Genomic DNA, 14,507 nt, shown 5'->3' with positions numbered 1-14,507 from the left:
TTCCGCCACTGTGCAACTTTCCCGTTTTCTTGCCGCGTACATATTTAAGATATAGCACAGTGCATTGCCAAACCTGTACGGAACAGACTGTGAGTGTACCCGCCATCCTCCCTGGTTTCTGTGTGATGGTTTGCTTTGAATAAAACATATGTGAACACTGAGCCTTCTCAGAGGGGGACCTCTTGGGCAGAGGGCTGACTCCTCAATCCAGCTTACCCCTGGGGCCTGGGAAGATGGCTCAGTGGACAACATCCATGCTGCCCAAGCATGAGGACTAGAGTTTGGATCCCCAATACCCACATTAAAGTCAGGAGCCAGATGTAGTGGCCACCTGTAATCCTATTGTGTGGGAGTCAGACAGGGGATCCCCAGCACAAGATGGATTGGCAGATTGATGAATTGACAAGCTCCAGGATGAGTGAAGGACCCTGCCTTGGTAAATAGAGTGGAAGACAGTCAAGGAAGACACCTGTCCATGTCTGTATGTGCATGTGAACACACACACACACACACACACACACACACACACACACACACACACACACACACTTTTTTTTTTCTTTTTTTTTTCGGAGCTGGGGACTGAACCCAGGGCCTTGCGCTTCCTAGGCAAGCGCTCTACCATTGAGCTAAATCCCCAACCCACACACACACTTTTATAGAAGCATTTCCCAGTAGCTTTTTGTTTGCTGTTTCTAGGGACTAGGGAGGCTGGCTTTCCAACAACATGGTCCTCAACTCCTTCCTGTGCAGTGGTTTCTGCCCTGGTACTGGGCTGACAACAATCTATTTCTCCCTTACAAGACAGATAATGTTCATTCCTAACTGGCTAAGCATTTTCACACAGTATATCCTACAAACAGAAGGTTGGGGCCATCAAGAGGGTCGTTCTAATTAGCAAGGTGGGCTCCCGTGGAGAAATGGCTTCAGTAAACTTGGCCTGCCTGTTCTGATGTGTCTCACAGTGTATGTTCTGAGCCCCCTTAAAAATCCCACCACCAGCTAGTGTGTCCACCTAGCAGCAGCTATGTAAATGATGACAGCAGTACCCAGGGGACAGGAGGTAAATTTGATCGCAGTCTCAGGTGTCTGGGATCAGAGGGAGGCGGCCTTCTTCTTCCCCTTGAGGCTGGTGCTATGGTAACAAAGAAAGTCACTCTCCTCCCCCCCCCCCCCCCACCAGGCGGATACCTGCATGCCGAAACTGAATGAAGGGGATCAGATCGTGCTGATCAATGGCCGGGACATCTCAGAGCACACTCACGACCAGGTGGTGATGTTCATCAAAGCAAGCCGGGAGTCCCACTCGAGAGAATTGGCCCTGGTGATCAGGAGGAAAGGTAACAGGCTCCTGGGGGTGGAGCCACAGAGAGCACCTGAGGAGCCATGACTTGTGTCTACCCAGGTGCTTTGGTGATTTGTTTTGTTTTTCTGGCTTTCTGGGACAGCTCCCACACTGTAACCCAGGCTGTACTCCAACTTTCAGCAATTCTTCTATTTCAGCGTCCTAGCTGCTCCAGGTAGAAGCCTGAAATTCCATACTGGGCTGCTTGCTGTGTTCTCTACACAGTAGTCAGCGTTTGAAAATGAAGAGCTTTTAGGTTTTGTTTTTTTAACGGTTAGAATGTCTTGCTTGTCACCACCAGAGACAAAAAAATAAAAGTCTGTCTGCAGGGGCCTGGACTGCTCCCAGCCCTTTTGGAGAGAGGCAGCACCAGTACCCCTTTACAAAGGGCCTAGAGCCCCAGAATTCTGCCACCCCCAGCCCAAGTAGCTCACATTCCACTGTTAGCTTGCCTAGACGTATCTTTTGTATGTTTGACTTGGTCAGGGGGCAGCTAGGATCAGAGGGCAGGGACCTGACTCCACCTCCTACCCTGAGAGGCATCTCCAAGTTAACCAGCATTCCTCAGATACAGCATGGGCATAGGTAATCTTAGGCAGATTCAGTGACCTCCTCAGAGCTCTGGGGAATGAGGGAATGTACTGTAGATATGTAACGGAAGGACTGTTCAATATCGTTACTGTTAATGTTATTGTTGTAATGTACCGAGCCAAATAGACACAATTAGACACAGAGAGAGAGTGCAGAAAAGATGGACACACAGGTGTACACAGGACAGCTGGGTATGTGGGCGGTGTCCATTCTGATAGATGGCACCACCTACTTCGACAGCCTAGAAGTTCAGTGTGTTTACTGTGTGCAGCACACAGGGTGGAGTTAGCTGGTCTCCATAGGCAGTGTCTGTAGGCGAACAGTCTGTCTATAAACGTCTGAGAGGAAGAAGCTGTAGTTATTAAGTTTTTTGCACACACTGGCCAGTCGTTCATAAATACTAATACTTGGACCACAGGGAGGCCTTGCTGTTCTGGTTTTTCATGGGTCTAAAGAATTGGCTTGGGCTGGGGATTTAGCTCAGTGGTAGAGTGCTTACCTAGGAAGCGCAAGGCCCTGGGTTCGGTACCCAGCTCCGAAAAAAAAAAAAAGAAAAAGAAAAAAAAAAAAAAGAATTGGCTTGACATGGCTGTGCCCATGACAACAGTAACATCACTCAGAACTTCATTTGCTCTCTATAAATTTCCTCAGCTCCCCACACTTTTTTTTTAGTCATTACATTAATCTATCCATTTTATTTTTGTATATATTTGTGCACGATTACTGTGTGTCCATGCACTGAGAGGTCAGAGGTCCTTGGAATCAAACTCCGGTCATCAGGCTTGGTGCCGAGCATGCCTGCCCACTGAGCCATCTTGCTAGCCCTGATATAGCTTTAAATACTAGCATGAATGGAGGTCTGGCCTTGGGGTAGGCACAGTCCAATATCCCTACGCTGTTCCAACCAGGACTTCTTTCCTGAGCCAGCTGGAGCCATGCTCACCCCACCTCTTCTGGCTCGCCTCAGGGCAGCCCTCCAGCTCTCATCTATCCCTGTCCTGACACTCCATTCTACGAATCCCAGCAGCCTTCCCAAGCTCAGAGGCTTGATGGGAGGTCAGCAGGAAAGTGTGTGTACCGATCACTTTATGGTGGCATCCCCTTTACACCCCAGTTCCCCCAAATGCAAGGATCCTCCTCCCCGTGCAGAAAAATCAGGGAAAAAGCCACGGATTGGAGAAGCAGTTGCCTGACGGCCATATGGTTGTTATAGCCACACATTGACAAGGGGCCAAAGTGCCGGTCCACCATCTGTGATGTCCTGGGCGTCCAGGCCTGCAAAAAAGGCCACCTCTGTTGGCCATGAGGGACTGGAGTTAAGGAATACCCAGCATGAACTGTTAGGGACCACCTGTTTCAAGCAACTGTAATATTAATATTATTTCTAGCATAAACGTATAAGTGAGAAATACGAATTGATTTAAAGAAAGGTAATTCAACTCATTTAACACAAACAGTTGTGAATATGACAGAAACCACACAGCATAAGAAAGACTGATTTGTTCTGGCCAGTGAGTGTGGACTTTAAAGTTAAGTAAAGATATAAACTGTATTCCTATGACCTACCCAGACAGGCTGGGTGACTTTTGGACAAACTCTGGAAGGCTCAACAGATGACTCAGATTTCTGAGGATTCAGTTAAACTATATGAGGGGATTCAAAGTTGTTTAGTTACTTTCTTCCTTGGGTATAGGGAGCCATTGAACGTTTGGTGAGGGCGTAATTTCCCTTTCTGAGTTACAGGGAAAATTCAGACATGGTCCTCCAGTTTCAAATTTGGGAAGAGGAAATAGGAGACGATCATGGCATCTGAGGTGAAGTATAAGGCAGAGAAGGGTAGGCCTTGAGAGATGCCTCAGCAATCAGAGTGGGAACTGGAATTCAGGTCTCTGGCACCCATGTAAAAAAACAGGATGCATTATCCCAGCACATGGGAGGCAGAGATGGGCTCCCCCAGAACAGGCAGCTAGCTTGACCAGTCATTTCACTAAATTCTAGGTCCAAGGGACAAACAGCCTCGGTATATAAGGTGGAGGGTGGGGAAAGAAGATGCCTGACGTCAACTTTTGGATGCATGTGCATGCACACACAAGATGGGACCTTGAGCCTCTATTTTTTCTCCATAGAGTTTGACATGAAGGGAGAAATTGACCTTGAAGGGGGTGGGGGGAGTGTGTGTGTGTGTGTGTGTGTGTCTGGTGTATAGTGGTGTTAGCACTAGTGCTTATCACGTAGCAGGTTTGGTCTCAAATTAAAAGCTAAGCTCTTGAGGAGATGGAACAACGCAATGCGACGCACTATACCATAGCTCAGCAGGGAAAGCCTCCCGCCACCCAGTCTGATCATCTGAGTTCGATCCAGGACTCAACAGGGTAGGAGAGAACCAACTCTGTTATCCCTGACCTCCACACACACACACTCATGGGCAGGCCCACAGAATGATAAATAGAAACATAATTTAATTTTTTTTTAAGATTTATATATATGAGTATAGTAGCTGTTTTCACACATTCCAGAAGAGGGCATCGGATCCCATTACAGATGGTTGTGAGCCACCATGTGGTTGCTGGGAACTGAACTCAGGACCTCTGGAAGAGCGGTCAGTGTTCTTAACCACTGAGCCATCTCTCCAGCCCTAAGATTTTTGTAAAAAGAAAGACTGCGGGGAATAGTGGGAGACCCTGGGGCCTCCCATGTTCCCGGAAGACTGCCTGTGTTAAGATGCCAGATGGGAACCAGAGAGCGAACAGTTCCTGTATGTCTTTCCTCCATCTCTGGGGCTCCGGAAGCCAAAGCCTCACACATGCTAAGCAGTCTCTCTGCCACTGAGCTGTATTTCCAGCCCATGAGCTCTTCTTTGTTTAATGACGCCCATTCCCACATCTCACTTCCGGCCCACAGCCTACCACAGTCACTCAAGTGACATTGGTTACAAATAATGACCATTTAATGAGCCAAGTAGACCACACATGGGGTGTCCCGGGCTGATAAGCAGAGTGACCAGCCCAATGCCCTATCTTCTCTGTCTGTTCCAGCTGTACGCTCGCTGGCGGAGATCAGATCGGAAGATGAGCTGAGTCAGCTTTTCCCAGAAGCCATGTTTCCTGCGTGTCCTGAGGGTGGGGACAGTCTGGAGGGATCCATGGAGCTGTTAAAGAAAGGTCTGGAAAGCGGTACAGTGTTGATCCAGTTTGAGGTAAGGGGATCCCAGGGCTGGAGTCTCCAATCAGTTACCGTCGCTCACCATGTGATACCACGTGAGCTGAGTAGCAGGCAGTGAAGCTGGAACATGGTCTCCTTGGTCAAGGTGACTCTGTCTCGCATGCCTCAGGCAGCAGAGTCTTAATGAGGGGGACCGTAATAAGGACTGATGGGTCCGCCCCACAGGTCCAGAGCGATGAAGCATCAGGACACCTTCCCATTCTCCTAGCAGTGGTCTGTAAGCAGGGGCTGCTGAGCATGGCGGGCTCTGAGCCTACAGAGCTACCAGCAGGAGCTCACAACTCCACAGGAAAGAAAACGGTGCCAGCCTCAGAACGGAGGCTCATCCCGAAGTATACTTGGGAATTTAGAAAGTTTATATCATCCCACCGGGGCACAGTGTCTGACCTTCCAAGTACACCAGATCACAGCTGTAAATTTAAAGTCTGTCCTGTTTTCTCAGGAAAGACAGATCTGCAGTAGGTGGGATAAAGCATAAGTACCTCAAGAGGCCTTTCACACCACCCCCAAAAGCAGAAGAGGCCCTGCTCATAAGTCAGTTTTATCCACCACTAACCCAGCGAAAATAGAATGTGTTCATTTCGAAGGTGGAATAAAGCAGTTGTTCACGCAACGAGCAGATAAAAACGGACGGCGCCTCAGTGTGCTGGAGGCGACGCCGCAGGGTCACGAATTCGATCCTAGCCTGGACCACATAGTAAGAGCCTATCTCAGAAAGGGACTTCTGAGGGAGGGAGAGTAGAAGGAAGCATGCAAAGAATCTAGTAAAGAAACTAGATGAGAGTTTTGTTTTTTTGTTTTTTTTTTGGTTTTTTTTTTTTTTTTTTTTTTGGTTCTTTTTTTCGGAGCTGGGGACCGAACCCAGGGCCTTGCGCTTCGTAGGTAAGCGCTCTACCACTGAGCTAAATCCCCAGCCCCTAGATGAGAGTTTTAACAGTGTCATGCATGGTCTAGGCTCAGGATGTAAGAGTGAGAGCTGCAGTTAGATTAAAAAACAGATCAACAACACACCGTTTACTAGAAAACCCCTAGAGAGGGGAGGCAGGCAGTGTGTCAAATGTATTTGTCTGCAGAGTGACCCAGGAAGAAAGCTCAGACAGGTGGCAGACAGAAAGGAAGACAAAGCAGAGACCCTGAAGCAGAAGGCTGGCCTTGTGGTAGCCTACAGGCCAGCGTGTAAATGATGCCAGAGCGGTGGGAGTCGAACAGCGGTGAGAGAAGAAGCAAAGGTGGTTAGCACCTCACTTCCATTCTCCCACCCACAGAAGAGTCTCAGTTTTTTAATTAACTGGTTGTCTGAACAGATAACATAAAGACTGGCAATGATGTCAAACACCCCAGAAGAATTGAAATGAGGATTCAGACAGCATGAGGTTTCTCTTTGTGGTCTTGGGGAGGCTGTGGACTGGGAGAGGCATTGGTGGATTATTTGTTGACACGGACAGAATATCAGAAGTGCTTTGGGAGCCTGATAAGGGATGGAGAAGGAGGCTTCTGGCCACAAGGAGCTCGCTGTCTATTTGGTATATTTAGGGGTCTGTATGGTAAGACCAAGCAAGATAGGGTAAGATTTTATTATAACATATGTTCCCTGGCAACTGATAATTCCAGTTGGGCTGAGAATCCACAAGGAGGCACTGTGCCCTCTCCTTGGGAACATTTGCACTGTGCTCTTTTCCCTACAGCTACCTCTGTGCTGTGACTCAACCTTGGTGTGCTCTTTCCTTACGGTGCCCCCCGTAAGGTTCTCCTTGGAGTGATTTCATTGGTTTCTGAAAGTATTTCTTAAAGGGTGAGCCTGGAGCCACGAGTTTGGAAACCACTTGGGGAACCGTGACCCTCGCCCACGGCTACTAGACACTGGTTCTTTAACAAGGGTTTGTGTATGTCGGGGGCATTAACTTGTTATTATTAGTGGATGATGTGGAGATGGGCTTGTGCCACCACACGCACACAGAAGTCGGAGGACAGCCTTGTGAAGAAGCCATTTCCTTTCTCACATGTGGGTTTTGGAGATAGAACTCAGGTTGCCAAACTTTCGCATCAAGCCCATCTATCCAGTGAGCCGCCTCTCCAGACCCCACTTGGTTTTGATGCATCAGTTGATCCCAGAGAGGGAGGTAGAGGTGGTACCATTGTATGATGGCTGCCTGTCCCAGCCCGCTGTCAGAGATCATGGTTGGAGATGCCTGTCAAAGATGCTTACACTTTGGGGTTTCACTACAGTCTGGTACGTGCTTTTGTGGTCTAGGAAGCTCTTCTTCTTCTTCTTCTTCTTCTTCTTCTTCTTCTTTTTTAAATCTTTATTAACTTGAGTATTTCTTATTTACATTTCGATTGTTATTCCTTTTCCCGGTTTCCAGGCCAACATCCCTCCTAACCCCTCCTCCTCCCCTTCTTTATGGGTGTTCCCCTCCCCATCCTCCCCCCATTACCGCCCTCCCCCCAACAATCATGTTCACTGGGGGTTCAGTCTTGGCAGGACCCAGGGCTTCCCCTTCCACTGGTGCTCTTACTAGGCTATTCATTGCTACCTATGAGGTTGGAGCCCAGGGTCAGTCCATGTATAGTCTTTGGGTAGTGGCTTAGTCCCTGAAGCTCTGGTTGGTTGGCATTGTTGTTCATATGGGGTCTCAAGCCCCTTCAAGCTCTTTCAGTCCTTTCTCTGATTTCTTCAACGGGGGTCCTGTTCTCAGTTCAGTGGTTTGCTGCTGGCATTCGCCTCTGTATTTGCTGTATTCTGGCTGTGTCTCTCAGGAGCGATCTACATCCGGTTCCTGTCAGCCTGAACTTCTTTGCTTCATCCATCTTATCTAGTTTGGTGGCTGTATATGTATGGGCCACATGTGGGGCAGGCTCTGAATGGGTGTTCATTCAGTCTCTGTTCTAAACTTTGCCTCCCTATTCCCTGCCAAGGGTATTCTTGTTCCCCTTTTAAAGAAGGAGTGAAGCGCAAGGCCCTGGGTTCGGTCCCCAGCTCTGAAAAAATGAACCAAAAAAAAAAAAAAAAAGAAGAAGGAGTGAAGCGTTCGCATTTTGGTCATCCTTCTTGAGTTTCATGTGTTCTGTGCATCTAGGGTAATTCAAGCATTTGAGCTAATAGCCACTTATCAATGAGTGCATACCATGTATGTTTTTCTGTGATTGGGTTACCTCACTCAGGATGATATTTTCCAGTTCCATCCATTTGCCTATGAATTTCATAAAGTCATTATTTTTGATAGCTGAGTAATATTCCATTTTGTAGATGTACCACATTTTCTGTATCCATTCCTCTGTTGAAGGGCATCTGGGTTCTTTCCAGCTTCTGGCTATTATAAATAAGGCGGAAGCTCCTCTTTTAAATATTTATTTATTTTAAAGATTTATTTGTTTGTTTATTTATTTATTAATTATATAAGTACACTGTAGCTGTCTTCAGACACCAGAAGAGGACATCAGATCTCATTACAGGTGGTTGTGAGCCACCATGTAGTTGCTGGGATTTGAACTCAGGACCTCTGGAAGAGCAGTCAGTGCTCTGAACTGCTAAGCCATCTCTCCAGCCCCCAGAAGCTCTTCTTTTAAATAATGTCTTAGTGAGTTCTGAGATACTGACTACTCTACGAGGGAGCTGCTGTAATCACAGGGCTCTCTTAGTGTCCCTCACTGCCCCTCAACGAAGCCCTAGGCATGGTGAAACTACCATCCCTAGGGACCCACGGGAAAAGGAACCAAACAGGAAGCTCTCAGGAAAGGCTGCCTCAGCTTCTAGAATTCTCATAACACCCTGTTAGGTGTGGCTTCATCCCATAGCACACAGAAGGGAGGAGAATTTGAGATTAAGCGTGTGTTCCAAGGGCTCACAGAAGTCTCAGAGCCTGACTGGAGCCCGGGCAAGGTACCAATACCCCAAGCTGTTCTTTTAACCACCATGTACACAGGCCTGAGAAACTGAGATGGATGCCCGTGAGCTGTGAAGCTGTCATTAGATGCATACACATCACTGCCATCTAGAAGGCCGTCTAGTCACATGGAGCCAGACAGACTTTAAATTCTAGCTCTACCCACTTAACGCCGTCCCTTAACCTCTATGGCTCTTGCCTCTCTGGGTATAAACTGGGTGTCTCCTGGATTGACTGTAAGGAGTGGATGAGGTAAATGCTTAATGCTTTATCTGGCCTGGGATGAGAACACTATAAAATTAATAGCTGTTATTACTTATGAACCAAGAGAGACTTCAACGGCATGCCGAACCTGCTAAGGTTATGGTCGCTGAGCAGTGAGCCGGGAGCCCTAGGCTGTCAATTCCAGAGTCGTGGCTGTCTGAGTCCTCCCATCCTCCTGGACCTTGACAAGTGGGCTGCTCAGTTAGTGACCTTTGTGCTCTGTGGACAAGTGCAGGGAAAGGGTCCTGGTCCCAGCAGTCATCCACACTGCCTCCCCTGTGACACAGCCATGGTTTGGGGGTTGTGGTCTGTAGACAGATCCCCCCAATTCTCACTCTCGTAAGGCCTATTAACTAGACCTTTTTTTTTTCATTAAGGGAATTCCTTCATCCTTTTCTGTGTCAGTAAACAGAAGCCATTTGGTCCCCTGTGTAACAGAATAGCAATTAGCATTTCTGAAGCACTTTGCAGTCTACTGCGTAGGTTTCTCATGTTACCTACATTAACTCTCACACTCTCTGAGAAACAGATACGGCGGGAGTTATTAGACTCAATCTGTATACTCTTTCCACACTGAAGACTGAACCCAGGAGCCCTGCCACACTCAGCCTGCACTCTGCCACTGAGCCATGACCACAACCCCAGATCACTCTTAGAAGGAGAGAGAAGGAGGCTCAGAGATGTTCAGGAAATTATCCAGTACCCACACCTCATCAGGGACAGCCCTAGACTTAGAACCATGTCGAAAATGAAAGCCTGGGGCTAGAGAGATGGCTCAGCTGTTAGGAGCGCATACTGCTCTTTCAGAGGACCCAGTGCGGTTCCACACTTGTGTTGGGCGGCTCATAGCATCCTGTAACTCTAGTTCCAAGGGATCTGACTCTTCCTCTTCTATCCTCCCCGTGCACCTACACACACACACACACACACACACACACACACACACACACACACACACACACACACTGAATGTAAAAACAAGCAAAACCCTAACCTATACCTGGGTGGGTGGATATTGCACACCCATAGTCTGAGCTACTTGGGACGGTGAGGCAAGAGGATCATCACTTAAACCCGGGAGTTTCGAAGTTTTGAGACTACCCTGGGCAAGACCTTCACTCAAATGAGAACCCAGTCAGCAGCTCACACTTACTGGGTAGAGCTCAGGTCTTTCCCACCCCTCTTCTTTCCTGCCTATTGTTAGCTACTGCCTCTTGGAGGCTCATGGATTCAGTTGATAGAAAATGAGCTTTGCAAGGGAATAACCTCTTCCCTGGGTGAATGGACAAGTGAATGGGCGGGTGGGTGGATTAACGCGGGGAGGGATAAATAAGTGGGTGTGGGAGGTAGGTGTGGGCAGATGGGTGGATGGATCATCATATGGGGTGGAGAGAAAGCAGTATCCAGGAGAGGCCACTAAGGGTCCTTTCCACCCCGCCTAACTGCATATCACCTCACATCATCCATTTGTACCAAAACCAAATGCCTCTGCCTGACCCCTGCTTCTTAATTGACGCCCACATTGCCACTCAAGGAACTGCCCATTTGGGTCAAAACAGGTGACTCACTGGCTCCTCGATGATTACAGAACTTGTATTTGGAGGGACAGAGGAGCTGAGCAACACTTCACCAGAGATTGAGATCAGTCCATGTTGCAATTAGCAAGGACAACTGTACCTCCAAGATTAGATCTGATCCCTGGAAAGAGTGCATTTTAAAAAAAAAATTAGTTTCTGTCAGACGTGGTGGCCCACACCTGTAGTTAGGGGATTGAAGCAGAAGGATGGAGAACTCTAGGCCTGCCCAAGTTCCATACCTCATGCCTACACTCAAGCCTCAGGAGGCTGAGGCAGGAGGATTGCCATGAGTTCAAATCCAACCTTGGCTTACAGACTAGGACCCTACCTCAAAAAATAAAACAAAAATATGTAAATGTTTTTTCTTTTAAAAATGCATTATTTTTAATGCACATTACCACATACATTATATTACATCACACACACACATATATTACCTCACCCACACATCCATTACCACAGTGCACCTGTGGGGACCAGAGGACAGTTTTTGCAGAATCCTCTTCAACTTCCATCGTCATGTGTGTGTTTGGGGGAGTTGAACTCAAGTCATCACATGCTGGGGCAAGTGCCTTTACCCACTGAGCGCTCTCACCGGCCCAGTGTTTTGTTTTGTTTTCCTTTTATTCATTAAGAAAGGAAAGGCGAAAGGCATTGTGACACACATTTAATCCCAGCACTCAGGAGGTAGGTGGATCTACATGCGTTCTGGGCCAGCCAAGGCTAAGTGGTTAGAGCCATCCTCTCCCCCAATCCCCTCGCGTGCGCGCTTGCGTGCTCACACACACACACACACACACACACAAGAAAGGAAGAGTGTCGATGGGAAGCACACAGTACTGGGGCCCTTGGATGTCCCAGCATGCAGTGTACATACATTCCATGCCTCCAGGGAACATGCTATTCCGTCTTGTGTGTCTGTCTTTAAGTTTTTTGTTTTTTGTTTTTTTTTTTTTTCGGAGCTGGGGACCGAACCCAGGGCCTTGCGCTTGCTAGGCAAGTGCTCTACCACTGAGCTAAATCCCCAACGTGTGTCTGTCTTTAAAATGGACCAGAAGAATCCTTATTAGGACAGGATGCCAGACACATGCACCTGGGCCATGAAGGATCCCGGAGTCACTGGCCCCTGGCCTGTTGCAGCATGGCCACACGGAAAGGGAAGGTCAGATACCCTGTAGATGTTCCTCTGACCTCTGGCTGGGTCGGGTACAGAGATATCCACAGTGTGGGTGAGCCGCTCATGAAGGAGAGACTGCTAAGGCTCCTACCAGATAGTACCAGGAAAACCACATCTTGGCGCCGTTCTGAGAATGTAATTACCTTAATTATATGGCACCGTGTCTGAGCTTGGCTTGGGATGCTTTAGTAGTGTGGCTTACACCTTTGGTTTTGGTTTTTTTCTTTCTCGTGCAGTGCCTTAGAGTTAAACCTAAGGGATTATGAACGCTAGGCAAGTACTCTGCCCCCCCCACCCCCGCTACATCCCCAACCATTTATTTATACGTTTTTATCTATTTATTTACTCCTTTTTTCTTTTTTCTTTTTTTCGGAGCTGGGGACCGAACACAGGGCCTTGCGCGTGCTAGGCAAGCGCTCTACCACTGAGCTAAATCCCCAACCCCTTACTCCTTCTTTCTTTTAGATTTATTTTATGTTCTTATTGAGTGTTTGGTCTGTATGAGGTTTTACCCCACATCCATGCCTGATGCCTGTGGAGGTCAGAAGAGGGTGTGGGACGTCAGATTCCCAAGAAGTGCAGTTACAGACAATTGTCCGCTAGGAACCAAACCCAGGTCCTCTCTCTGCAAGGGAAGTACTCTTAACCACTGAGCATCACCCCAGCCCCTACTTATTTGTTTTTTGAGAAAGGATCTCATTAGGGTTTTTGGTCTATCCTTGAGCTCACTGTATAACTCAGTCTTGAACTTGTGATGGTCTTCCTGCCTTAGCCTTGACCCCAAGCCTGGCACTAGCTTCTAGACCTTTGTTAAATAGCAGCTCCCAGCACTGCAGTGTTTTTATTGAGCACCTACTGTGTGACAGCAGTGGTGCTGACCTTCACTTCCGTGTGGGTCATGAAACATGATCCCTGCATTCTCGGAGGGTCCCACATGGCTGTGGCTACAGCAGTAATGTCAGGTGTCACGCTCTGATGTGAGCTTCTGTGAGTGACAGGAACAGGGCCAGGCAGGCAGGTCCAAGGTTCAGGGATGAGAGCTTTGAGGGAGAGAGCCTTCCTCCAAGTGTTACAGCTCAGTAAAAAAACAAAACAAAACAAAACAAAAAACCAGCCAACCTCAGATGATCCTTGGTGAAGTAACTTGTGCCCTTCATTCCATGTAGAAAGGGACTATCTATGAATCTTGGAGAGTGGGGTGGAATTTGGGTGGGGGATTAGTAAATACATTCTATTGGCTGAGCGATGCTTTGTTTGCGTTGGGAAGAATTCCAGGTGCTGTGCTAGGTAACTGACTCCCTGTGACCGCCTGGTTACATGACTTGCTCTGAGGTAGGCACAGAAACAGGGAGGGAGTTCGTTCCACCCATGCCGGTCTCTGGATGAGATTCCTAAATCTCAAGTTCTGAGATTTCTGGAATTTGAACATGCTCCACCTCACCAGTTCAAGCCAGTTCCTCTGGTGACTTGGTCCATGTGTTCCACAGTTGAGTGGTAGCTATCGGTGAAGACAGCAGGTACGTAGGGTAGTTGCACTTTATTTTCTCTTTAGCCAGGGTCTCCTCACCTCCTCTTCCCCCCTTCCCTTTCCCTGTCTCTTGTCATCCATCTTCCCCCATCCCAAGGTTTTAATGCTGCTGCTGCTGCTGCTGCTGCTGCTGCTGCTGCTGCTGCTGCTGCTGCTGCTGCTGCTGCTGCTGCTGCTGCTGCTGGCTCTCGTTCGCTATCTAAGACAGAATCCAGGGGGTGTGACTTGGAATAACCAAAGCAAAGTGTGTTTTTCTAGTCCATTGTTCTTTTAAAAAGCCTCGTCTCCAGTTGTGGCCACTGCCATGGCGACCTAATTGCCTCCCCTGTGACTCTGACCTGTCTCCTAGCTCTTCACACCCACCCTTGGGTTCTGAGAAAAGTGGGCCCACCAGTGCTTAAGGCCGGCTCCTGTCACTGCTGAGACGGAGTGCTGGAATCCCGTTGAACGGCCTTCGCATGAGTGCTGTCAGACCCTGAAGAAGCCAAACCAGTCTTCATTTTTACTTGTTCACTTCCCTCCTCTGAAGATTCTGTAATTTTCAGTTATACAAACAGGCGACTTTCTGTTGTACTCCTCTGTGTGTGTGTGTTGATTTTAGAGAAAGGCTTATTAGAGATTCATAGCAGGAGCTTAGGAGGAAGAGAGAGGAGAGAGTGAGCAGAGCTGTATAGCAGGAGGGATCCCCGATCTTTTCTATTTAGGGTTCCCAGTTTCACAGGGTTAGGGTCCATGGCCACCACGGGAGGGAGCAGGTGACATGGCTCTGGAGCAATAGCTGAAAGCTCCCATCTTGAGGCACAACCTCAAGATGGGGAGACACTGGAAATGTCCTTTGAAACCTCAAAGCCCACCCCCGGTGACAAACCTCCTCCAAGAAAGCCCCACCTCTTAATCCTTGCCAAACAGTTCCACCAAA

The 14,507-nt window shown here is 48.1% G+C and overlaps 1 protein-coding gene across 6 annotated transcripts in view; it reads left to right on the top strand.

Moving 5' to 3' along the window:
• Nucleotides 1-14,507, top strand: part of Ptpn3 (protein tyrosine phosphatase, non-receptor type 3) — a 118,898-nt gene that overhangs the window by 84,278 nt on the left and 20,113 nt on the right. For all 6 annotated transcript variants that reach the window (XM_017593736.3, XM_001059757.6, NM_001100754.1 and 3 more), the window contains 2 exons: nucleotides 1,184-1,340; nucleotides 4,972-5,132. In XM_017593736.3, the coding sequence (XP_017449225.1) occupies nucleotides 1,184-1,340; nucleotides 4,972-5,132 (318 nt within the window). The remainder of the gene's footprint in view (nucleotides 1-1,183; nucleotides 1,341-4,971; nucleotides 5,133-14,507) is intronic.

This window comes from Rattus norvegicus, chromosome 5 (assembly GCF_036323735.1).
Source record: "Rattus norvegicus strain BN/NHsdMcwi chromosome 5, GRCr8, whole genome shotgun sequence".
NCBI classification, from domain to species: domain Eukaryota; kingdom Metazoa; phylum Chordata; class Mammalia; order Rodentia; family Muridae; genus Rattus; species Rattus norvegicus.
This window is presented reverse-complemented; position numbering and strand designations above follow the sequence as displayed.